The 27,306-nt window shown below is 44.9% G+C and overlaps 1 protein-coding gene across 1 annotated transcript in view; it reads left to right on the top strand.

Moving 5' to 3' along the window:
• The first annotated feature begins 1,118 nt into the window (after positions 1-1,118).
• Positions 1,119-27,306, top strand: part of KCNK13 (potassium two pore domain channel subfamily K member 13) — a 762,892-nt gene continuing 736,704 nt past the window's right edge. The window contains exon 1 of the mRNA XM_069637459.1: positions 1,119-6,243. Coding sequence (XP_069493560.1) covers positions 5,907-6,243 — 337 coding nt within the window. The 5' untranslated portion in view covers positions 1,119-5,906. The remainder of the gene's footprint in view (positions 6,244-27,306) is intronic.

Here is a 27,306-nt window from a genome sequence, read left to right as displayed (position 1 = left end):
CTCAGTCAGCGAATGCAGCTGAAAGCAGAGGGTGATTTCAGCTAGAATCAGAGAGGGGCACATCTGGAATCAGGGACCCGCCGTAGTTGGAATCAGAGGACCTGGAATCCTCTCGGACTAGCTCGAATCTCAGGGCTGCACCTGGAATCGGAGACGGGCACAGCTGGACTCGAAGGGGAGCCAGCTCGAATCTCAGGGGCTGCAGCTGGAATCGGAGAGGGGCCAGCTGGACTCGAAGAGGAGCTAGCTCGAATCTCAGGGGCTGCAGCTGGAATCGGAGAGGGCACAGCTGGACTCGAAGGGGGCTAGCTCGAATCTCAGGGGCTGCAGCTGGAATAGGAGAGGGGTACAGCTGGACTCGAAGAGGAGCTAGCTCGAATCTCAGGGGCTGCAGCTGGAATCGGAGAGGGGCACAGCTGGACTCGAAGAGGAGGTAGCTGGAATCTCAGGGGCTGCAGCTGGATTCTGGGTAACTGCAGGTGGGGTCCGAGAGGGGCTAGGGCCAGAGGTTGACTTGGTTTGCAGTTGTCATCAGAGAAGGGTTCCACCCGGAATTAGAGAGCGGCTGCAGCTGGCACCAGGAGGGCAGGCACGGAATCCGAGAGGTGCTGGCACGAATCTTGGACTGCAGCTGGAATCGGAGTGGCTGCAGCCGGGGTGGCACTGGCAGGCTGGCTGCAGCTTGGATCAGAGGTTGCTTGCAGCTGGCATCACAGAAGGGCTCCACCCGGAATTGGAGAGCGACTGCAGCTGGAGCCAAGCTGAACTTAGTGCAGCTGAGGAGGGGGGGAACAGGTGGCGTGAGGAGTCAGGGTGGTCGCTGTAGTTGGTCTCCGAGAGGTAACGAAGAGCCGGCATAACCCGTAGAGGCTGACTGGCGTTAGCAGCAGTATAGGAATATAATCAAAGCAATATCCTCCGGGGAGGCGAGAGTGCTGTGGCAGTGCCGTGCATCGGGCACATCTACAGCGCGGCACAGAAGGGCCGAGGCTCGGGGAAGCGAGGGGGAGGGGGATCGGCGGGCGAGGGTGGGGCCAGGGAGGTGTGCAGGAGCAAGAGGGAGCAGCGAGCACAGAGACTCTGCAGGAGCACACCCCGCCCCCCCCCATTCCAGGGACTCGGAGAACCTCCACACTGCACCACCACCGCACCGGCAGAAGGCGCCCGGGAAAGTGACGCCAAGGAGGGGAGACCCGAGCGGCCGTCAGACCTGGAACACAAGGCTGTCCCCGTGCAACAGGCGCTTGGCAGCATCAGGCACCGAGGACCCGAGCATTCCCGCCAGAGCACGGCTCCCCTGGGGTCTGCAGCGCCACACACAGGACCCAATGACCACCTCGGGTGGAAGGCACCCGGGGGATTTGATGCCGTGCTGATTTTCTTCCCCCACCTCTTGTGTAACAGCGAGAACTGTTATATTCCCGCGTTGCGCATCTGGCAAACTTCTGGACCGGCCCATAGAACTAATGCGGGTGCATGGCCGTAATTGCCAAGAGGACTGAGGGCAGTGGGTGGCCCTGAAGCTCGGAATACTGGACTTAAATGAAGCTCTGAGTTCCGATCTGGCAATGGACTGTGGGTCTGAATGGGGGCCTGAGCTCTGATGACTCAGATAGAGAATTGTGTCTCAAACTCGTGTTCCTGTAATATGAGGAAGCTCTGAAGCACCTGCGCTCTGTCCTGCAACTGAATTAAGCTCTGAAGCTCCTGAGCTCTGTCCTGCAACTCAAGGACGCTCTGAAGCACATGTGCTCTGTCCTGAAACCAAATTAAGCTCCAGTGTCGTGCCCTGAAACTCAAGTAAGGTTTGAAACACCTGTGCGCTGTCCTACAGCCGAACAACACTCTGAAGGTCCTGCAAAGGGTTCTGCAACTCAAGGAAGCTCTGAAGCTCCTGAGCTCTGTCCTGCAACTGAATTAAGCTCTGAAGCTCCTGAGCTCTGTCCTGCAACTGAATAAAGTGCTGAAGCTCATGCAAAAGGGTTCTGCAACCCAAGGGAGCTCTGAAGCACCTGTGATCTGTCCTGCAACCAAATTAAGCTCCAGTGTTCTGTCCTGAAACCCAAGGAAGGTTTGAAGCAACTGTGTTCTGTCCTGCAGCCGAACAACACTCTGAAGCTCCTGCAAAGGGTTCTGCAACTCAAGGACGCTCTGAAGCACCTGCCCTCTCTCCTGCAACTGAATTAAGCTCTGAAGCTCCTGAGCTCTGTCCTGCAACTGAATTAAGCTCAGAAGCACCTGCGCTCTGTCCTGCAACTGAATTAAGCTCTGAAGCTCCTGAGCTCTGTCCTGCAACTGCATTAAGCTCTGAAGCTCCTGAGCTCTGTCCTGCAACTGAATAAAGTACTGAAGCTCATGCGAAAGGGTTCTGCAACCCAAGGAAGCTCTGAAGCACCTGTGATCTGTCCTGCAACCAAATTAAGCTCCTGTGTTCTTTCCTGAAACTCAAGGAAGCTCCGAAGCACTTGTGCTCTGTCCTGCAACTGACTTAAGCTCTGAAGCTCCTGTGTTCTGTCCTGAAACTCAAGGAAGGTTTGAAGCACCTGTGCCCTGTCCTGCAACTCAAGGAAGCTCTGAAGTTCCCGTGTTCTGTCCTGACAACCAAGGAAGCTCTGAAGTGCCTACTCTAGGCCCTGCAACTGAATGCAGCTACGAAGCTCCTTCGCTGGGTAATGAAACTCAAGGAAGCTCTGAAACACATAGGTTTGGTTCTGCAACTGAGGGAAGCTCTCAGCATCTAGCTCAGTATGGTATAGCTCAAGAACGCTCCAAAGTTCCTCCACTGAGTCCCATAATTAATTGAGGCTCTGAATCTCCTACCTTGGGTCTTAAAACCCAACAAAGTTCCTGCTCTGGATATTGTAAATGAATTACATTGTGAGGTTCTTCCGCTGGATCCTACAGCCGAACAAAGCTATGAAGCTACTGCCCCGGGCCCTGTAATTGAATCAAGCGCTGTACCCCCAAGCCCTTGTACCCCTAGGGCCTATAGATCAGGGGAGCTCTGCAGCTCCTGCCCTGGAGTCCAGGATTAATTGAAGCTCTGTAGCTCCTGCTCACAGTCCTATCATTGAATGATGCTCTATAGCTCCCGCCCTCGGTCCTACAGAAGGGAGTAGCAGTGTAGCTACCACTCTGAGTCCTGTGGATGAATGCAGCTGTGAAATGCCTGCCCAGGGTCCTCTAGCTGCACAAAGCCCTGAATCTCAAGGCGTACTCCTGCAGATGAAGGCAACTCCAATTCTACTACTTTGGTTCAAGGCAGTGGTTAACATTCTGGACCCGCTCCATCTGTGAGTTCTGAATCTGGAGCTTTGTGTTCTAAGACCGAATGGAGTTTTGCACTCTGGTATAGCAGGGATCATGGGATTCTCAGACTCCGAAACTCTGTGATGATCCTTTTACCAGCGTTTTCCACTGGACTGAGTGTATCCGCCAGCACTGGACACATTGGAGGGAACTGACTGGATATCTTAGTTGTGTTTTTCCAGCTGAACATATGTGACAGCAGCTGGAGAATGGTCTAGACTTTGATGAGCCAGGGAGGATGGGATGAAGATCTTGGATCCGGGAACAGTGAAAGCTTGAGATTGTGGCCTGAGCAAGAAGGAAAGAAGGAAACTCAGGAACAGAAGAAGGTTCTGACCTCTGAAGCTGAAAGGGAACTCTGATCTCCAGTTCAGTAGGAAGGACTAGGTTTTAGGAAGGGATTGTGCTCAAAACACTAGCGGTGGCACTCAGCTCTTGCACCATATCCAGCAGAAAAGACACAATGGGGTATGGGATGGAAGGAAGTACTAGGATCTAGTGACAACAGGTACTCGTGTCCAACAGGGAGCTTTCTATCATCCCTTGTCCCTGGAGATGCTCTGGAGTTGACAGTTACTGAAGGTTCTAGTGTCTGCAGATCGTTTCGGCCTTAGCGGTGGCTGTGGCTTTTGTGCTGGGCTCTGGATTGCATGATCCTTAGGTTGTGACATCGCAATGCCTCTGGGTTCGTAGACTGCATAAAGAATGGGTTCTCAAACAAATTAAGTCTAGGCTCTAAAACTAAAATACACATGGGTCTCTAATCTGGAACAAGGCTGGGTTCTGAAACAGTTAAGCCTTGGTGCTTATACAGGGTGATGTCTGCGATCGGTTACTGGAAGAAGTCGGTTTTCTGAAACTGAATCCCTCCTTTGTTTGCAAACTGGTTGAGGTCTGTGTCCTGAAACTAAATTAACTGGGTTCTCACACTGCAAAACGTATTGGTCCTTCGTCTGGATGAAGGTTTGGTCCGAAAACTAAATGCATTCAGGGTTCTGAAACATTGACTTTTATTCTGGGTTCTTAAAATGCAAGACGTTGGCTTCTGATACCTGAAGGAGTCTGGGTTGTGAAACTGAATTAGTTGGGGGTTGTCCAACTGTATACAAGTTGTGTTTTGAACTTGGAGAGGTGCAGGCTCCAAAACAGGAAGACACTTGCGTCCCAAAACTTAAGACAATGTAGTTTCTAAAATGCGGGCAAAGCCTGGGTTAAAACATTTGGAAGCTATCTGGCTCTAAAACTAAATTAAGGCTGGTTTTCTCAACTGGAAGACGTCTGGGTATGACATTGAACTAAGTCTGTTTTCTGAAACTGGAGAAAGTCTGGGTCTGAAACTGAATTAATTCAGGTTCCTTAAACTGGGAGAAGACTGGTTTCAAAAACAAGAAGGAACGTGCTAGCTTAAACCAGAAGAGGTCTGGTCTGGGCTCTAGAACTGAATGAAATCGGGGCTCTTCGACTGGGCGATGTATGTGTTCTGAAACTGGAAAAAGTGTGACCTCTGAAATGGAGTTAAGTCTGGGTTCTTAAGCTAACATAGATCTGGATGGAGAACTTGGGGTTCTAAATGTGAATGACATGTGGGTTCTGAAACTGATTAAGTCTAGGCTATTAAACTGATAGAAAACTGGAGCCTTAAACTGAGCCAGGACTGTTTTCTGTAGACCGGGTGAAGTCTAGGTTCTGACGCTGAAAAAAGTTTGGGTTGCTTCGCTGAACTAGGTCAGTTTTTTTAAACTGGAGGGCATCCGTATTCTCATACTACAGGACTGGCATATCCCTCGCCCTGCCTGCCAAGTCGCTGCATATCTCAGACACCTCACTATTTCGCAATGCTACTCTCCCTTCTCTCCAGGCCTTTTTTCACCAGTGTCCAATGGATGCCTACTTACCGAAGCACACCCTTTGTGAGGTTTGCTGCACGGACCGCCGGGGAGCGATGATTAGGAAAAAGCCCAGCGAGCCGGCAGAGCGGCAAGGCCCCAGCTCCGAGGAGGAACCACCCCTGGCCACCGAGGGCGAAGGGGTTCCTGGAGGACTGTCCCACCGACGCAGCACGTGCCTGGCGGAAGCAGCGAACGGCCAGCCTCACATCCCCTCACCGGAAGGACGGAGGTGGCTTCACTGAACCTTTGTGGCCCTGAAGGGCTTTAAAGGGAAATAAAACACGGCCTGGAAAATGCAGTAAAAGAGGGTTAGCGAATCTTGTGCCAAAATTCAATGGGGCATTGAGGAGCTGTCTTTGCCAAAACAGTGGCCCCCTTAATAATGTGATGTTTTTATTTTGGAAAGCTTGAACATTACACGTGACCCTAAGCTAGAATAACATGAGTACTTTATAGGGCGCATTGTCTGGTTCATCAGTATAACAATGGGGTCAAAGGGGACAACCCAAATAGTCAAGCTACCGAATGACAATGCTTGGGAAGGTGCATAAATTCGAGCATGAACAGGTGGAATGATGGTTTTCAAGTGTTAACGTTATTGTTACGATTGAAGCGCCATCTGGCATCGCTACTCTTTGAGGAGAGCTTGAGGTGGGCCCAGGCTTAGTGGGAGTCCCATCTCGTTCGCCACCCCACAGGTGGCGGAGCATGGCGTGTCGGGGTGGCTGCTGCAGTAGTTTGGGCCACCTGAACGAGGACAACGGGCGCTTCTTGCTGCTGGCTTTGCTTATCATTCTCTACATGCTGTGCGGGGCAGCCATCTTTTCTGCCATCGAGCAGCCCAAGGAGCGCGAGGCCAAGGAACGGTGGGAACTTCGGCTGGAGAATTTCACTCGGAAGTACAACCTGAACCGGACAGAGCTACGCAACTTCCTGCGGGACTACGAGCAGGCCAATGTGGCAGGCATAAGAGTGGATGACATCCGACCGCGGTGGGATTTCACCGGGGCGTTTTACTTCGTTGGAACGGTGGTGTCAACAATAGGTAAGTTCAAAACACCAGATGTTTTTGTGTGTTTGCGGCCCTTTGAGAGTTACATCGTGAGCAAAGGTTGTGCTAAAGAGATGACAAGGTCCTGGTTAGATGGCAAAAGTGGACTGGTCTCTCTTGTTATCGGGATCTTTTCTGATAGAACACTATTGACTTTGGCAAATTCTGTCACATATCATGCTAGTAAGTATGGACCCATCAGTCACTTGTCAGGCTTTGTATTTCCCACAAGGCCACATCATCTAAAAGGCCAGCAGAGTGGGGGAAAGTCAGGCATGTGTCAGACAACCTGGACTGAGACTTGACAGCCTTGTAGAGGGTCTGGTCTCTGAGACATGCCAGCCTTGCAGAGGGTCTGGTCTCTGAGACATGCCAGCCTTGTAGAGGGTCTGGTCTCTGAGACATGCCAGTCTTGCAGAGGGTCTGGCCTGTCGAGAGATCTCATAATTGTTGTCCATTGATGGCAAGAAGTTAGTCCTGGTATATGTTTTCATGTTACTCAAACAACGTATTTTTGGTGTTCCTGCTATCTCCACCTATGCATACAAATTTCCTTTAAGATCAATGACGTTCAAGGTAGAATACATAAATGTTAAATGAAACATGTATGGAACATTCTAGAATTGCAATTCCCTACATTATACGTACAATCAAATACAAAAATGTATCAAATGTTTAAAAAATAAAAGAATATAGTGTCATGTAATTTGATCTTATAAAACATGATTGTTCGACTCATCCCTACGTTCCTTACCTCTAGACTATGTGCTATTTTTAGGTCAACTTCTTACATGCACAGTAAAGGCACTGTAGCTCACTTATCCTCACCTGAGAGCTACCCAACAACACTTCCCCTTGTTGCTCCATCAGTTTCCCTCCTTCATCCAGCCCCTGGGTGGTTAATTTACAAAGCAACTATTTTTTTATTTTGCATTTTAAAATTCGAGATTTTATACATTCGACATTTTGTGCATTCTCTTTTTTCACCCGCCATTTTATGTAGTTACCATTTGAAGCCATCTCCTGGGGATTTGTGAAGGTTGCTCTTTCTGCAGGTTTGGGGGCACCCGCAGAAGTGATTGGGAGTTGTAAAGAGAGGTGGGCTACAAAGTTTAAGGGTGAATAAATAAGACATTTGGTATCAGAGGGCCTGCGGCTTGACAGCAGTGCTAACTCACAGGGATAGAATGGTCAGTCGCATGGGAAAGGCTATCTTATTATAAACACAATTATAGTATGTACCCAAGCCTGACACAGCACGTGGGGTAACAAGGTGGTTGGGCAACTCTTGGTGTTGTATGGCTAAGATAAGCCTAGAGCTGGTAAAGGCAATATTTGAGCTGGTACCAAGTGGGAGGGATTTGTAAGGAAGAATGCATGCTGCCAACAGGTGGCGGTAAGGCAGAGTGAAGCTGGGGACCCAGCAATTTTTTGGGATCTTCATTTGCTATCAAATGTTGTCATTCTGCGGTAGTGTACATTTGATGCAGGACCTACCTCATGAGGGCAAATCTTACAAATGCTTGTAGTTGGCATAAAAGGGGGACGTTTAATTGTCGGGGGTTCTCGGCAGATCTCAGGTTATGGCTGCCTCTGTTCTGTTTATTGTAAGCCCTGCCACTCTGCACGCTTGTGGAACCGATTAGAAGGGATATAGGAGCACCATGGGACTCATTACGAGGTCGGCGGTAAGGGGTTAAAGGCAATGGTAAGGGTGCCGTTGCCGTTAACCCCTTACCGCCGCATTACGAGGTCCCTTAGCAGGTCCCGGTACCAGGGAGCTAATAACGGGCCCGCTATTAGCAGGCCCGTTATTAGCTCCATCCCCATTGAGCCCTATGGAGGCTCGAATGGGAATGGGGAATGGTTCTCAGAATGGGGATTTACCGGGTCCTCCAAGGTTGTAATGACCCGGTAAGTCCCTATTCCGAGAACCCGGACCCGGAATGCGGTAAAGGGGTAGCCATGGTGCTAATAGCACCATGGCTACCTCCAACCTTGTAATGAGCCCCCATGTTTTACTCAAAACACGTGACACAGCCTTTTGGACGTCATGTGGCCTACAATACAAAACCCGGGTATTTTAGCAATGTACCGTGCCATTCCGTACCTTACTGTACACTGTACTATGTAATGCTGTACTATACCGTACCATTATGAACTGTGCTCCACCATACTGTACCATGCTGTACCATACTATACCATGCCATGCTCTACTTTTCCATGCCACACCATGCTGTACCTCACAGTACTATACCATACCGTAATCTACTTTTCTATGCTATACCACACCATGCCATACTGCACGACACCACAATGTACCATCCTGTACCTTACCATACTATACAATACCGTGCCCTACTTTTCAATGCCGTACCATTCTGTGCCTTACCTTAACTTTCCATACTATACCATACAGTGCCCTACTTTTCAATGCCCTTACCATTCTGTGCCTTACCTTACCATACTATACCATACCGGGCCCTACTTTTCCATGCTGTCCCACAACGTAAAATGCTGCACGAAACCATAACGTACCATCCTGTACCTTACCATACTATATCATACCATGCTCCACTTTTCTGTGCTGTATCACGCCGTACCATGTCCTACTATTCCATACTGCCCAATACCATACTGTACCATCCTATACCTAACAATACAATATAATATAAAACCTTTCTACCCTAACTAGTCATAGCTTCTGATCATCACGTCTCCCCTTGGGATAGATTGAAATCTGGGGCGCAAATGGCATAAGTCAATACATTGCCGCTGCTATAATCTCCATTATCCCTCATGTAAGAGCAAACAGACCTATTTTTGGGAACATAATGTACTTTCCTTTCCTCTGTATGTCCTATTCTTTCAGGTTTAATCACAGAACACTATTGTATATTGGTCAGATCAATGTTCAGTGCTGAGGAGGAACAACTTTTCTAAATAAAACAGAACCAGTTATGTTCACACCAAAATATCTTCCTTCCATTTGGCTTCCCTGAAGCAGACATTTTGGGCCTGTTTGTGATTGGCCATGCTAGGGGTGAAAAGGGAACAAGTTTCCACTGCTAGAAGAGTAAGGGAAGATTGCTGCCCCCTAGAGGAGTGTGTCTCCCAGAACATACGCGACCTTATGCTTTCTTGCTACCATATTACAAGCAATGGGATTACACTAAATGGATAGACTTTGTTACACTGCACCGGTAGAGTATTTTCTGCTGTTGTACTCTATGCTGTAATTTCTTATGCTAAGTTATCCTGTGCTATATCACATGATAATGTGCTTTGTTATTTGGCTACACTATGTTTTGTTGTGCCATTTTGTGCTGTGTTATGCCATGCTGTCAGGTGATGTTTGCTATGCTATGTTTGTTATGCTGCCTCGTCCTCATATAGGGGGCTGCAAGGATGGCTCAGGGGCAACCCTTTTCTTTTTGGCGGACGACAATGCAGAGCAAAAAGGGTTCAAATACCCGTTCCACGCTTAGAGACTGGTCTCTGGTATTAAGCGTGTGATAAAAGATTGATTATGTCATGCCATGCTATGTCACATGTTGTTTTGCTATGTTGTTTTGCTGTGGTATGTTTTGTTATGCAACCTCACACTTTATTCTCCCGTGTTTTGTTTTGCTATACTATGTCATGTTATGTTAGGTTTTGCTGCACTATGTTTATATCCTTTCTAGGTAATGCTAAGAGATCTTTGTTATAGTGAGAATTGCAAGCAATGTGCAATACATTGATGCACAGTATTGAATTATTTTCCCACCCATGTAATGTCCAGAGCTTATACCACTGGTAAGATTTAGGTGCAATATTAGCTGACCTCGCATGCATCCCTTTTAAGGCACAGCATTACTTAAGCGGTGACTGAGCTATGCATCTTTACAACTTTCACACATTCTGTTACAATAAACTGAATTTAGGCAAGATGCCACCCCAACCCAGCATGCAGTAATTATCCATATTGCTCTTGTTAATTTGTCTTGTCCTCTCTGTGTGGATGCACCCCGAATCACCTTAACCAAGCAGACCCACCACTTAAAGATTGAGTGCACGTTTGCACGTAAAGCAAGTTTATTATACAATCATCCAGGGAGGAGCTAGATGGCCCTGTCAAGTCAAGCTAACCCAAGTCTCACCTAACCCCATACACTGACATATTATATACATTTTTGCAACAGTAAAAACACTCTCATATATTTTATTACAATCCACCCCCGACATGTGATTCGTCAAAGTCTATACAAAGAAATTCCATCTTTCTCCAATTCTTCCCTCCTTAATGGCCACGTATATCTTAACTACCATCTTCAGGTTGTATTCATAGCCCGGCCCTCTTTGCTATTCGTCTGTGGTAGGTCATGACAGCAGCACGTGGTTACACATTCATAAACAAACGTAATTCATTACAGATCACAACTGGCCTGAAACCTCTTAACCCCAAACATGTCCACATGGTTTGCATGGATACTTTAAATGACATGAGAAAAGCAGAATAAACAGGTTCCCTTTGAACTGGCGATAACTATCTCATCTACCCCAACTTTACTGGTGTTCCTGAACACTTGAATTTAAATGACTACCATTTCAGCACACATAGCACATCCTGAGAATACAATTAAAACCTCTGGGTGTCAGTCACTCTGGCCTGCAGTGTTACTTCACCCCATGTTTATCGCTGGTGAAAACAAATGACCGAAACCCTTCTGCAGGCTCCCATGCACTTAAAAAAGATTACATCTGCTTTTTGCGATAGTGCTAGGCCATAAAGACCCTGGCTAGTTTGTTAGCTGAGCCGACCATCTGCAAAGGTCGTAGTTACTCATTTACCCTTCCTCTGGCAGCTGAAACTCTTGCAGAACTAGCTTTCCCCAGCCACTTGAAATTCACTGTAAGAACTGCTGGCTGCAAAGTTTTAATGAATTCATAAAAGCTCACTAAGTATACATTTACAAGTTCCCTTTGTATGTAACTCAGTGTGCATGCATGTTTAATAAATATTGTCTCTCGTTTACAGTGGGCCTTCTGTGACCAGTCCCCCTAATTTGCATGCACATTACAAAACTCCCCATCACTCAGTTTCCAGGCACTTCATAAAACACCATACCTAGATCGTGTTTTATATTTCCTGTGGTGGTTTTGGCATTTGTCTTTCTAGGTGCGTGCAAATCTAATATGTATGAATTTGAACACAAAATAAACACTTAAAGTAACATATTTAATTTACATTTAATTACACTGGATTTATATGAAATTGCAGCATCGCGCCCATTTTCGCCACTCCCCCAAATCACAAATATGGCGTGTGCAACATGAACCCCTCTTCATTCACCTTTCCTGACAATCTCAACATCTCTGTCAGCACAGTGTCACTGTTATTCAATGGACTGCTTAATTACGTAATGCTATTTAGGTCACAATCATGCAGAATTGCAAATCAACTTCTAAGTGCTTCGACACCATATCAGTATTATTTAAGCACTTCAAATATGACACATAACATGCTCAGTATTTGCTAGTGCACTGATTCTATGGCGAAATCACTCAGTGAACGACAGCACATAGTCTGCGTGGGGTGCACATTTTCAGAGAGAAGGCATATTTTCTGCTGAATGCGACATGGGTATTTTCCCCTTATGTATGCTTTGCTCTGTATATCTAGCAGGATGTCTTCTTCATCAAATAATGTCTAAAAATGATTTGAAAACAATAATGTTGAGGAAAACCTGTTTAGTAAAAACTCAATTTGCAGCACCCCCACTCCACTCTGCTCCCTTGCTCACGGGACATCGACTCTATAGCCTCCTTGCTAGCCCTTGAAATCATTATAGCTATGCCACCTTACACATGTACTTCAGCTTCCTCTCCCTTGTTTGAGCTCTCCCTCTCTTTCTTCCCAGGAAGGAATAAGGCCAGTGAGGTGGTTCTGGAATCTCCCAAAGGAATATGTCAAAGTAGAATTGGATAAGTCCCTGTATGGACGGGTTTGCAGGGATGGTGACATGTTGCATAACTATGCAATCTGGAGAAGTAAGTGTTACAGCCAGGGTAGGAAATGGCCCGGTACTTGTTGGATGACTGTGAGGCCGAGGACCTAGCCCAGTAAATTCCCATGGCTCTTCTCAAGACGAGCGCTCGAGCAGCTGTGCTTCAGACTCGGAATCTGTCCAAATTGGTATATAGGTCTTGCAGTTTACTGTTTTTTTTTTGTTAGGGTGAGTATTGTGACCAATAAAAATAGAAGAGTTCAACTTCCATCACTCACTCAAAAGGGTTTCCTACTGAATCACTATCACAGACATGTTTCACATTTAAAATTCTGGGCATTCTTATGCTCCCAAAATGCTCTTTTGGCCAGGCTTGGGGTTCATGAAGAGGTACTGTGTCATGTGACGTGGCCTGGGTTCATACCTCACGGTTTAAATCATTGCACTCAAGCATCAGACCAAAGAGCACTGTACAGCAATTTAGTTCAATGTTCATTCCCCTAATGGTCACTGAATGGTATTGCAAAGATTCTGACCTGACTTCTGCAGTATCACAGCTAGAGCTTCGGATTTACAAATTTCTATCTCTTCACCTGTCTTCCTGGCCATCTCTCACTCTCTCTTTCTTTAACCCTTTCTCTCCCTATCCCACTCCCTGTCTGTCTCATTCTTTCTCTCACTTTCTCTCCGATATCTGTATCCATCTACCTCTTGGAAAATTATTTTATTTTTATTGTACGATACAGTTAAATACAAACTTTTCACAGAAGATGTAAAAAATACTAACAAAATCAATCATTAAAAAAACTGTAAAAAGTTAAATACAAGGTAAAACCAACTTCATAAATGTAATAGAAGCTGTTGATAGTGAATTTTTTTTACCCCCTAAAATACGTATCCAAAAATCAGACTTAGATAAGGAAAACACATCATGCTCACATTGCAAAAAACATACTCGTCACAAATTCTCCGGAAGAGCACAATCTTTTAACAAATGCACCAATGTTTCGATCTTACTTGTGTCTTTACACAAGCAACACGTTCTTTTACTATGCAACACTCGTTCTTTTTTACCCAAGATTTCGTTCGTTTTGAATAAATTCAAATTAATAATCAAATCCTTTCTAAGAGATCTGAAGGGAAACTTACTTAGATAACTTGGGCGCACCAATTGTTTATTTTCCAAATCTATCTGTCTGATTATCTATAATTAACATTACTAGCCCAAAAAGTAAAGTCTACAAATTTGGAAAATTCCACATCACAAAAGAAACCTTAACTGACGCCACACTACTTCAGAATACTCATTTTATGATAACTGCCATATATATATGAGTGTTGTGAACATTTTATTTGTTTGTCAATGCACAATTACAAATGACACAAGTATTGGATTTAGCAATTATTGTTAGATGAGTTTACAGTTGTTTGTTCCTACACATCATATTACTCTTAACATAAGAAGATACAAACGTATGACCCTTTGTCAGTAAAGAACTACACACTCCAGCACTATTGGCTTTGATAATGCTTGTTGGATTAGATTTCAATCTTATGCTTACCCTTTATAAAATGGGATGCAAAGTAATAACCATTTGTTTGCCGATGAAGAAGTGCAAATACCCAAACTATTGGCTTTGCAAGTACTTGTTGTTTGTATTGCATCATTAGTTATAGTAGTTTTATTTTGAATCATAATCATACAATTTACGAATGGCGATACAAAGATAGAACCATATGTTTGTTACTAAACAACTACAAAGTCCAACATAGTGGCTTTGCCAATGCTCTTTTGATAGGTTTTTAGTCATTTGTTCATATATCATATTACATTTTAAGAAACTTAGTACACACTATAACCAGTTCTTTGATAATGAACAACTACACATGCCAAAATAATTGGTGTTGCCAATGCCTATTGGATGAGCTTTCAGTTGTATGTTTGTATATCATACTATGCTTTACACAATGAGTTACTAAGCTGATGTAATTTATTTTTCAATGAACAAGCAAAGGCCAGAGGTATTGGCTTTGCCAGTGCTTGTTAGATGAGATTTCACTTGTGTGTTCATATATCATAATACATTTTACGAAATGAGATAGGAACATACTACAAAGTTAAGAAACTAGGACAATTTCTTTGTCAATGGAAAACTACAATCACCAAAACTAGTGGCTTGGCAAATGCCTGTTTGGTGCGTTTTCAGTTGTATATTCATATGTTCACATCGCTTATGCCACTTTAGAAATGGGACACAAAGTTACAACCATTCATTTGCCAATTATGGCACATCTATTGGGTTTACAATATTTGTTGAATAAGATTTCTGTCCTATGTTCATTACGAATGGAGGTATGGAGCTATACGTTGTCAAAGAACTAAAGCCACAAAAACTGTTGGCTCTGCAAATGCTTGTTGAATGAGCCTCCAGTCTTATGTTCATATATCATATTTCACTTCAGGAAACGAAATATGAAGCAAGGACCATTTGTTTGTCGATGAAGAAGTACAAAAGGCACAGCTTCTGGCTTTGCCAATGTTTGTTGGCTGTATTGAGTAACTTGTCCTAGTGGTTATATTTTGATTGCAATATTACACTTTCCGAAAGGAGATACGACGCTATAACTATTTCTTCGTCAATTAAAAACAACTACAAATACCAAAACCATTGGCTTGGGAAATGCTTATTAGATAAGATTTCAGTTGTATGTTTGTTTATAAATTTACTCTTTAAGTAGGGGGATATAAATCTATTCCCGTGTGTTTGTCTATGAAGAAGTAGAAATGCCAACACGATTGGCATTGCTCATGCTTGTTGTTTGTACTGAGTCTTTGGTCATAGTAGTTGTATTTTGAATTTTAATATCACTATTTACGGAAGGAGATACAACGCAATGACCTTTTATTTGGCAATGAACAACTACAAAGTGCAAAGACCTGCCCACATTCCAAAATGAAAAACCCGGAGATCTATGTCATCAGATGTCCCGCCTACATGTTCGTGTCCCCCAACCACATGTAAAAAAGCGGCAAAACATTACGCTGCGTGGTGACTGACGCAAGACATGGGTGGGATTTGCCCACTTTACAGTGTCTTCGCCCACACTAGCATGTAATGGGCCACTAATAGAATGTAAGGCCACAAAAAGTCTTCTTATATGGCCAATCACATGGAGGCATGGGCAGAGTTTCTGGGATGGCCGGAAAACCCGGAGACTCCACGCTCTTCCCCCGGAGAAGAGCATAAAAACCCAGAGTCTCTGGACTAAACCCAGAGACTAGGCAGGTCTGCTATTGGCTTTGCTAATGCTCGTTTGGTGTGTTTTCGGGAGTGTCTTTGTATACTATAATACACTTTGAGAAACTAGATATGCAACTTTGGCCGTTTCCTTGCCACTGAACATCTGCAAACACCAAAGCTATTTGCTTTGCCATTGCTTATTCGGTGACTTTTTAGTCTTGGGTTTATATATCATAAACTTTTGGAATCGCGATGTTTGGCTTGTTTGTATTACCCCTATTTCTTATATTTTCGCATGACTCTTTGTATCCATATATCTCCCTGTGTGGGCGCGTGTCTGTTGGGTGCCTGTCGCGCTCTGTTATATATTGATATATCTGTCACTATCTGGTTTGGGAAGGTATTAATGTTCGCTCTCAAACACTTCGCTCTGAAGTAGATAATGTGAGTCCACTTCTTAGCCACAGCCACCTAACACGGTGAGCTATCAGCTCTGCACGTGCCCATGAGATGTGCACATACAGATGGAGATGGCTTTGGGTCTGTACCCATCTCTCAGACGTGATATCCTATCTTCGTGTTTCAAGGTACACATTACTAATGTACATACAGTTCCAGAAAGGAATGTAGACTTATTGATTTGTCCTTTATAACATGACATACGTTTACTGTATCAGAGATTAATGTTCAACTATATTTATGTGGCGGGCTGTGCTGTTTGGCTGAGGCACATGGGTCCACCAAAAAGGCTCAGTTGTAGAATCCCAAGATTCAGGAGAAAGAGATTGGGGGGTGGTAGTTTCCCGGTCATCACCACCAAGAATTGGAACTCCTTCCCTCTGACATTGCAATCCGAACAATTTTACTGGACCTTCAGGAAACACCTTAAGACTCTTCTCCTCGGAGGGGCCGACTGTCTGATCCTTTCTCATGTACCATCATGGATATTATTGTCTGTAACCAGCAGCTTGATGCCCTTGTATTTAGAGCCTGTAATAATTGCAAAAAATAAGGAAAAATGCAAGATAGCTTTGTTGTTGTGTTGATGCGACAGAGTGAAAGTACCCCGAGGTCTGTGTACTGATCAGTTCTGATCAGTTTTTAGGTGTTCTGTTTCGAGATCAGAGAGGCATTTGTGTCCAGACAGGATGCTCGTGCGCCTGCTTTGGTACGACACATTGACCAGTGATTTGGTATAAATGTTGAATGTAAAGGTTTAGCGCTCTGTGTTTGATGTCTGTTGGGAGGGATTTTCAGTTGCTGTGTGCGAGTGTCTTAGTTGGTATGCATGCAGTGTGTTTGGGCATTGAGGTTGAGAATAATAGTACACAGAGTTTAGTGATGGGCCCGGTGAATGGACCATCCAGCAGGTGTGGTTATGGCAATGTCTTGGTACGAGTGCCCCTTGGGCAAAATGTCAGTAGTGGTGCCCTTTGGGAATGGCAATGTGAGACTATGGTGTGGACTGGCATCTCTGGCAAATTGTCCTGTGTGAGAGTGGATGAACACACGGAGGCATGGAAGACACAGAGGGCATGGAGCGGCAGACACCAGGTAGACAGTGGGAGAGAAGAGTCCTCGGGTAGCGTTCAGAGTACGGATTTCAGAGGGGGCTGAGTTGTGTTGGGGGTCCCTAGGATCACAACTAAATGTTTGCAATGGACAATATCATAACCTAGAGATGTGAATTCTTTTTAAAAACAGGGCCAATGGTTTCTTCATAATATTGTTGACTGTACTTATTTTTTGCCTCCTAAATCTCCATTTCTATCACCCCACAATAATTCGTTTTTCCACTGTTCCTATTTTTATTCCTTGAAGCTCGTGGGATACATTATTCTAAGGGAGAGATGTCAAGAGCACGATTTTATTAAAACGCATTTGACTGTTGTATGCCTAAAAATGGGTGTATACCCAACTATTCACCCCCAATAGGTCAATGAGGAAGAATTTGACCTTTTTTCCTGACCCTGTATTATCAAATTTGGGTTGTCTTTTTCCCTTTTTTTTCACCCCTCTTAGCCTTCATGAGAGACTTCCCCCATGCCACACTTGTTGGTCCCCCTTTCTAGTCCCCTTCACCTCTTACCAGTAACACCCTTCTACAGTTCCCGGGGAAACATTGATATTCAGTATTTTTGGGAAATAGGGAGTTTTACTCTTTTTCGTTTTTCCCCTGAAAACTACAGGGCGATTCGCCACCACCAGTGACTGTAGTAAAAGTTCACCAACTTATGACAGGCTATCGAAGTGTTAGATACTCTCACCCCTGCATTTTACTTCAAATAGACAAAATGTGCCTGCTTCATTACGGGTGAGGTCATTTCCACCTAAACTTAGAATCTATTACCTGCGATACGCACCTCCACAGAACACACAGTATTGCTTAGTCAGATGCAGACTGGTTTTCAGACGCCATTTTCTTTCTGTTGCTGCAAACCATTCAAGTCAGTTAAAGATACATTTTGCTAAAAAATGTTATCTTAAAATTTGATAAATGTAATTGGAAAGGTTAGAGCAGTTTTGGTGGAGACAATATATGCCATTGTTTTAAATAAAAGTGTCATGGACGCTATGCGCAAGGGAGACTTGTATCCAACAATATGAGTAGTATTATGACTATTTGAAGCAAATGTGATTTTTATAGTTTTAATGGCCAGTTGATAGGGTTTACCAGCCCGTGAATGGCAGGCTAGTCAGAGAAAATAGGCCAGTGGTAATAGGCCTTGTAAGGCGTACACCCAGACATTAACACTATTAGCACCCCTTACAAAATTCTGGGGGGCTCTTGGCCATGGGCACCATTTCCCCTTGAAAAAGCTTCAGAGATGGACACCAGTAAGTAGAAGCAGGAGCTCTGGCAGGGTGCCTTTTTCTAATTCCACGGTTGGCAAAGTGAGCAGAGAGGAAGTTCAAAATGGCGCTGAAGGGGAAGTGGGAGATGGAGCAGGGAATACATTGGCACTGGGGAGGGGAGTCGTGGGAGACAATGGAGGCAGAGAATGGAGTAGGAGCAAAGTGATCTTTCCTGGTGGATCTGCTGTGTGAAGACCAGGTGCTAATGAGTACCACAATTGAACTCATCATCCCACCGAATAATGGAAGCAAGTTGGATTTTTGGAATGACTAAGTAACATGCAACTAATAATCATTTGATTTCTTCAAACAAACATGTTTTTGTGTACATTATCATTGTAGATATCTAAAATACTTCATTCAAGTTCATTATCTAGAAGATTAAAGGTACAGGGGGGAATCCCCTACTTTAGTATGAACTCGGGAGAATAAATGATACACAAAGAGAGGTGTCCCTACTAGTAATTAATTAGATATCTATTTGGCAATTTCTTTGCACAGGTTTAATTCAACAAATATTAATATCTCATTCATGAAATTTTAGATTGTTAGGTGTAATATTAGTGCCTTGAATCAATCAGATTTTTATTTTGAGCATAAGTCTCAATTATCGTAGTGCATAATGTACGCAGATGTAACATAGTTCAACAAAGTCTTGCAATACTGACAGTATTACAAAGCGCTACGACAATTTACAAGGCGAAGTACATTGTGGGCCTGATTCATGGAAGGGTTTTATAATGGCGCAATCCCATAGGAAAACGTTCCATGGATCAATTCCAATGGTAATCAATTCCAAAAGCTAAAAAATCTATCTGCAAAATTAGTTTTGTGAATTGTCCGGGTCAACACTGAGTTGCTGCGTTTTGGCATGAATACATTAGCCTCCTTCTTCAGGACAGGACTCGCAAGTCTTTTTTCAAATCTTTTTCAAATCCCAAAAGCGGTCTCCAGTAGGCAGAATCCTCAGAAGCTGATTCATAATCTTGTACAGTTCATTTTTTCTGAGCCATCTTCCCTTATTGTGAGGGATGCCACATAGGAAGAGTATTGTCATAGCAGTCAGGAAATTTAGAGGTAACACATTCCTCTGGAGTTGAGGACCAAATCAGGAATTGGTTTTGAAGAGAGTGCGCAATGGTCACGTGTGGCACAAGTCTCTCCCCGTCTCACCTGTTTTTGTTGAGTACTTGTGACCTTCTGGGATTTCTTCTTTTTTACGGTCCGGGATTTGTACAGAACCGAACGCTGATCTTCGGCGTCCAGCGTGAGGATAGCGGTTCAGTTTCCAGGAGCGTTAAGAAAGTCCAGGGTAACACCAGGACGCAAACAAGTTACGCTCAGAGGCACGGAGGACCGTGACTTGAGCGCAGAAGGTTTTCCAGGGGTTTGGAGAGGGTAGGAATAGGAGGGGGAATCAAGGAGCTGGGAGGAAGGAATCAAGCGAGAGCCCCGATCGAACTCTGGAAAAGCACGTCCGACTACAGGTAGCCGTAGCGTTGAGATGCGCAGAGCCGCGGGGGCGTGTCTCTCTTGTAGGATGAGCAGCGTGGATCGCATAGACTGATCCGGAGCGTTCCGTTCCGAGCAGCCATGTTGGAAGGAATACTGCATGCAATCCTCTGCGAGTCAGGGACCAGGAGGACCAGAAAGGACGTAGTTGACGGTTCATGACAACGTGCGCTCAGCAGGCAGGTCACGCCACGTGTAATACTGACTATAGTTTTCACAGCAATGGCCGTGAATGAGCAGCGGCTCTATACAGAGAGCCGCTGTGGGTGGACCTAGAGCATATGGGCCACACTGGCACTGCCACTGGTGGATGGCAGTGGCTTAGCCTCACAACACTGAGAGACAAGAGAGTTGTTTAACTACCATATTTAGCAAACCCTCTCCAGGACGCTATCCTCACAAATACACAAGTGCTAAGGGGTCTAGTTGTATCGGAACAGGTAAAGTGTCAATGCACAGAAATGCAGTACACCAATCTAAAAAGTAACAATGTATTAGTATATAAAATATAATTTCACTTAATACAACTCATAGGTAACCATAGCAGCCTTACTTTCTCACTTATAGCAGCAGACAGGTATGTAGCTCTAGCAGTGTTGTCTGAAAGACAACTACAGCCATTGCTATTATTAATGTCATAAAAAGCAGTTTCTGTCTCTTCAACACAATTAGACTAGTAAAGTGCTAGTACTATCATTACAGTGCAATTCTAAAAGCTAAACATAGCTACTCACTCATACCCAAACTTAATTCACTCATTCGCAAATGCATACCTCATTCATCCTACATGTTTCATTCCTCTCTGTACATTATACACAGGAATTTCTTCAGGGGCACGCCGACTCTCGCTTTTCCCAAACGTTGTACGGTTTCTCCTAGAGATCCCATGATGACGGAATGTCAATGGGGCAGATAACTCCTCCCCACATGGGCTACCTCCTCTTTTTGGTTGCGATACCCTTGTCCCTCATCATCCTCACGCTCTCTTGTCTTTCGCTGTGGTTTATTGCGGGTGGGCAGGGTTGCATGATTGCTTTTGTTATTGCTGTCTTGATGCTGTTTTCATGCCGCGCGCGGCTGCTTCTTTCTTATTATCAAGGATTACATTTGATAGGCAATGGTTTTATTCTTAAAAACACAACTTTGTTTGCTTGGTACAAACTCACCAAAAGCTAGTAAAACTATTAGAAACGACACTGGAAAGAAAGAGGAACCATTGTCGTTACAGAGTCATTTCGTATAACTGCGCTGTGATATAACTAAGGCAATTATTTGTGTGCTGGAAAAATAGACACGCACAGTGCTGCGCACAGTGCTGCGTACTGCTTCAATTGTAGCAGGGCAGCAGAGCCTTTCATCCTTCTGAGGGGTATGAAATGAGTACTACTGAGTACCGCTGAGTTGGGCATTAGTCAGTGGTCAAAGTGGGCGAGAGCCATGCTCCTCTACTTTTTTAATTACTTTGTACTGATCCTATGCTTTTATTTGAAAAAGAAACCGTTCTGCAATTTAGATTTTACTGTTCCTATACTTTTATTTGAAAAAGAACCATTCCCGAATTCTATACTTTTTTGAAAAAGAAACCATTCCGAAATGACTTCGTTTTAAAATAAAAGTGTAGGCAGCAGTTGAATTTTAGTGCAGTACACTGAACGTTCCCTTAAACAGCAGGTGTGCTTGTTTGGGGGTTTGTATTGTGAGTGAGAGTGGGCGCCGCGATGGGGTTTGTGGGGAACTGGGGCAGGCCAGCTGGGAGCATGGTTCCATTACTTCTTTTTGTATGCTTCGGCCACTGGCATAAGTGACATTTGTTATACATTGCATAACAAAGTTATAGGAACAACGCTGTTACACAAAATGAACAGAGGGGCTAAATGCAGCCAGCTGCCACTAAGACTCCCGCCACCCCCACCCAGACACACATGGCATTCTTGGTCCAGTCTGGAGGTTGGTGCAAGGCAAGGCATGCAGGGATGTCTGTGGCGCGCCTGCGCAGGCCTCTGGCAGCAAGCAGTGCACACATAGCTGCTATTGCAAATGTAGGGCCTGGTAGCTGCTGTCAATATAGGACTGTGTTGTGCCAGATGGTTTCCCTCTAGTGCCTAGAGGCTACAAGAACTGCCTTCTTGACAAGGCGGGTGTCAGCTGCTGCTATGACCTACTTGCACTTCCCGTCGAAAGTGCCTCGCCTGCAGCAAGCCAGCGCCTCTGGCATTGTGCGGCACACTGCTGCCAGTTTCTGCCATGTGGCCAGAAGGACTACTCCTCACACTGTTTATACCTGGTGCTGGTCGTGCATTTCATGTAAATGCTGAACCTGGATGTCATATTTAGTTTAGCTATTAAGTTAGGCTATTAACTGTTGCTTTAGCGCCACCTATCAGCTGAAACTACTGCATTAGTTATTAGAGTACAGCGAGGGAGAAATGACAGATGAGGAGGGACACAAAGCTTGTAGATGTAGTCTGCTTATTTGCCAACCTATTGACTGCCCGTTGCCATGCTAATCCCTAGGGCCATTCCCACCCAGTTCCTGCCCCTTCCCACCCAAAACACCTCCTCATGGGAACTCTTCAAGCTCGCTTTACTCAAGCCTTACCATCAAACATTGCACTCAAAGTGCCTCCCAGTGTTTTTTCAAAGCAGTCATCTGAGAGTTAATGGGCCTCACTATGAGTCCGGCGCTAACCGTGCCGGTAAAAACGGCCTGGCTGCCGCCGGAGTCATTTTTATTTCCAGCGCCCGGCAATGGGGATTTACTGGGGCAGCACGGCCCTGGTGGTCCTGGTAATAGCCCATTGCCGGCCGCCGGAAAATATTACTCCCCATTCCCATTCGAGTCCCACTGGACTCAATGTCCATGGGAATGGGGAGGACGGATGGTGAATGGTGCCGGTGCATCAGTCAAGGTCTGCGAGCGGATGCCTTTCTGCCCACCAGGTCAGACTTGGCGGGCTGAAAGGCACCCACTCGCAGAACTCGTAGTTTGCTGGTCCGGAAACAACAGTACTGGCAAGCTTACCAGTACCATAGTTTCCGGACCGGCAACCTTGTACTGACCCCCAATTACTTAATTGGAGCTTTAAACACGCTACTAGTGTAATAAAAATGTCTTAACCAGGTCTCCCTTCAGCCACTCGATTTATAAGCACTATCCTTGTCCTTCACTGAAGTCCTGTTAAAAAAAAAGCATTGGCAAAGCCAACAGTTTTGACTTGCGTATAAGTATTAGCCATTTCTCAGGCATTGCTATTAGATGCCCAGATACTCGCACCATTTTTCACCTGCTACCATCAATAGCCAGTTAATACCAGTACGGCAGTGCCTGACAACTGCCTTTCCCATGCCGACACCAAAGCCCAAACTGTTGGAATCCAGACAGTGACTAACATTATCTGCCCCTCCCCCCTTCATAAGCATCACTGCCGAGCACAGAGCAAGGGAGAAGGCAGTAAACCGCAAGCTCAATTTTAAAAAGTAATTTGCTAATGATACACACCCATAATTAAGTAATATCATGTGGGATTCTGTATGTTTGTCAGCACACATGCCAACATACCCCACTGCATTCGTGAGATGCTAGTCCAGACCTGTTTTCTTTGCATTGTTGGTCCTGTAGTCCTGGAAGAAGTGTACAAAAAGAAGTAATGGAACCATGCTCCCAGCTGGCCTGCCCCAGTTCCCCACAAACCCCATCGCGGCGCCCACTCTCACTCACAATACAAACCCCCAAACAAGCACACACTGCTAAATATAACGTTGTGGTACTGGGTGCTTGTCATTTGCATGCAACAATGGATGCCTCATATCATCTCATTGCAATGTATTGGACTGTACACCTGTTGCATAGCCTGATGATCTGCTCTCTCAACCAAATGGTTGTTGCACAGCCAGATTTATTGCTGCTTATCAATCAGTTGCTGCACAGCCAGGTTTACTTGGTCTGAAGCAGATCGATTGTTGCTTAGTTAGACTACTTTACATGGCCAGGCCCATCTGTTGCTAAATCAATTCATTCCCGAGATCGCTGTTGCCAGGGGCGTTGCTAGGGGGGGCTAAGGGGGCTATAGCCCCTGATCTTTTGGTTGTAGCCCCGGATAGAATCTCAGGAGCTACAGCCAAAAGACTAGCTAGCCCCCAGTCCCAACAGTTCCGACATCAACGTAGCCCCGGGCCTTTTCCAGACCTAGCAACTCCCCTGGCTGTTGCTGAATCGCAAGAGTTGTTACATAGCCAGACGTAGCTGTCGTGTCATGAAAGCACCTGTTGCGTTACCGATCTACTTGTCCTCTCAACCAGACTGTTGCAGGGCTAGACCCCTTTGCGCACCCAGGCGCATTTGTTGCTTAATCAAATATATCGCTGAAAAGCCTGTCTCGTTTTCATAGCCAGATCTATTTCCTAGCAGACACACATTATTTCTTGAAAAAGCCAAGGCTTCTTTGGGGCTTAACCAAAGCAGCTGTTGCATAGCCAGACATACCTGCTGCTGAATCAAATCAATTGTTCCAGCTAGATGATTTTGATGCCTTAACCAGATGAACTGTTGCATAGCTAGACTCCTTTAACAATGCAGATGTATTTTTTTGCTGATTCAAGACGCATTGTGCCTAGCTAGACTCCATACATAGCCAAACCGATCTAATGCTGAAGCAAATCACGTTTTGCATAGCCAGGTTTATGCACTGTCTTCACCGGCCAAACTACCGCATAACCAGAATATATCTCGCCTGCCAGACTTATCGGTGGTGACAGTAAGTACATTCTTTCAGAAGAGGACTTGGCTGCTTTTCAACCGGATCAGTCATTGCATAGCCGGGCTCATTGGTTGCTTAATCGGATGAACACTTATCTAGCCAGACTGGGCTCCTCTTGGTGAGCCTGCAATGCACCAAGAGTCCAAGAGCTGCCAACTGAACTATCGCTTGAAGGCAAGTAAAACATACTACCCAAGAAACCTCATAAGAGCTTTTCTTACAGAAGCCGCCTATTCACCGCACACTCACAGAGCAAGACCCTGTCAGGCCTGGAACCCAGAAAGACAGCAGGATCAAAGCTAAAGAAAGAAGCAGAAAGGCCAGGGAATTCACCTCCACTACACCAACAAAAAGGTTAACGAGGGACAATGGAAGCAGCTCTATTCACCCCCCAAAAGGCCATTGACGGACTTCATCCCCAGATAAATCCTCAAACAATGCCCTTCATCGGCATTAAATAACCAACTCTCGACTCCAATGACTTAGTGCATGGTGAAGTCAGAGAAAGCGATACAAACCATACCAACCTTCAAGTAATCTCCTTGTTGACCGCTAGATCTTCACTAACAATACCATCAGTCGCAATATGATCCGAAAAAAAGACTAGGGAACATTATGGTGAATGGAACCTCCCTAGTATCGCATCTTTCCTGACCGAAAGAACAGAATCCGCACTCGTGGCCCCTCTCCGACAACTACCTCGCAATTGGACATGTGAACTACACCAAGGTTGTAGCCTCTCTCCTCTTCTTTTCAACATATACACTACCCCCTCCATACTTGGATCTTAACTGCAACACAGGGCTCACTGGTTTCAACTACACAGAGGGCACACGCATTGCTTACAAACTTACTAATGACCAAACAAGTGACACGCCGGATCACAACACATGCCATGGACATGTGGACTCTTGAATACGCTCCGAACTGACTTATATTCAAACCATCCACAACTGGGCTCCTGATCTGAGGTGTGATAAAACCTAACCCTGCAGCAATCACCTTGTCGGAAGTAATGGACCCTTGCCCACTGCCTACCACCATGGTAAGGAATCTTGGAATCCAAATGAATAGCAACCTTACTCTAGAGCCACAGGTTAAATCCATCACAAAGAGTTGCTTCTTCCAAATCTGCACCTTACAACGCATCATGTCCTATTGACCTCATGCACAGGCTCATGGAAGTAATCTCACTGGTGCTATCAATACTCGACAACACCAACAGCCTTGACCTTGGACTCCAGAACATGTACTCAACAGACTACAAAGAGTCCAAAAGGCAGCAGCAAAACTAATTCTGCGACTGAGAAGATACAAACACATCACCGCAGCACCCTGCACACTTCACTGGCTCCCAATCAAAATTAAGGATCAACTTCAAAATTCTGTGCATCTGTTCAATAGCAGCTGGAGCGTTCCAAATGCCAGATGGGATTACCAATAAATAATCTCAGGCCCAAATAACTGGACAGACTCAAAGAATATTGAAAAATACTCCTGTATTATCAGCTCAATAAAGTAGGGAAACCTAGTGAACAAATACATTCGAGCTCACACACTCTCAAATACATTTCCATTACACAAACTTCATACCTTGATGTACATTTGCTCTGACGTCATCCTACGTGGCAAACAGTAAAAATGTATCGAACAGAGAGACTGGTTAAAGTAGCATATATACCTATAGTTTGTTTAGGTGTTAGTAGCATCATTGGCTGCCCCTTATCTGGTAGGCACACCTTAAGCTACCTCTAACTACGTATAATACAGAATAGCAGCAGCGGATTGGTCTCTGCAACAATGTATAGTCCATCATTGCATAGGCCTGTGTGATTCGTTGGCATTCTCTTCCATTCTTGCTCGTTAGCAGCACATAAGCAAAACACCTTGTCTCCTGTTCTTGCACCACGTTTTTGTATATCGTTCCCTTCTATTTAGTGCTATTTGATTCAATTATACTGAGTGCTATTACTCCTCTTGTCCTCTGGAGACCTTGTTGCTCCATCTTGCACATTCCTTATGCATCTTTGATTGTTCAATACTTGGCACTAGCAAATGTTCACTCCTTTGCTTAATCTAAGAGGAGTATGTTGTGCGTATGTACCTTATACTCTTTGACTCCTTTCGTGCCTTGCAGGTGCTTCTTGCAGTGGCATCCTTGATCCCAAGCAATAAAACAATTTCTTTGTACTTGCACAGAGCTGTATTTCAATGCCTGTCAGCGCTGCAGCCTTGCTCTCTCTCCTTCAGCCTTCTTGCTTACTATTTATGCAGTCGACATCCATTTTCTCATCGTGGCTGCTTTCCCCGTGTTGGATTCTCTACTGCAGCAAGCGTCTATATATCTCATCTACCTTGCGTTTCTGCGTATATACATCTACTGCATCTCTTCTCACTTATCTTCTCAGAGTATATGATTTCTTTGTATTCACATAAATGTTCATTTTGTTACTTCAGTCACATCTTCATTCTTTAAGTATTCGTATATTGTTATGGTGCATCCTCGTGTCTTCTCTTTATGACGTCACTTTTCACTTGTCAGACTTTACTTATAACTCTTCTATGTTCAATGGTGTCTGCAGAAGTCCTTCTACCACATCAGTTTGACTGCCTTTTTTTACATCATCAGCAGACACAATTTTGGAGGGAACCTAGCATTCATTTATTTTCCCAACACTACTCATATCCCTGCTTAATCTA

Source organism: Ambystoma mexicanum, chromosome 14 (assembly GCF_040938575.1).
Source record: "Ambystoma mexicanum isolate Mex_15411 chromosome 14, UKY_AmexF1_1, whole genome shotgun sequence".
Taxonomy (NCBI): Eukaryota; Metazoa; Chordata; class Amphibia; order Caudata; family Ambystomatidae; genus Ambystoma; species Ambystoma mexicanum.
This window is presented reverse-complemented; position numbering and strand designations above follow the sequence as displayed.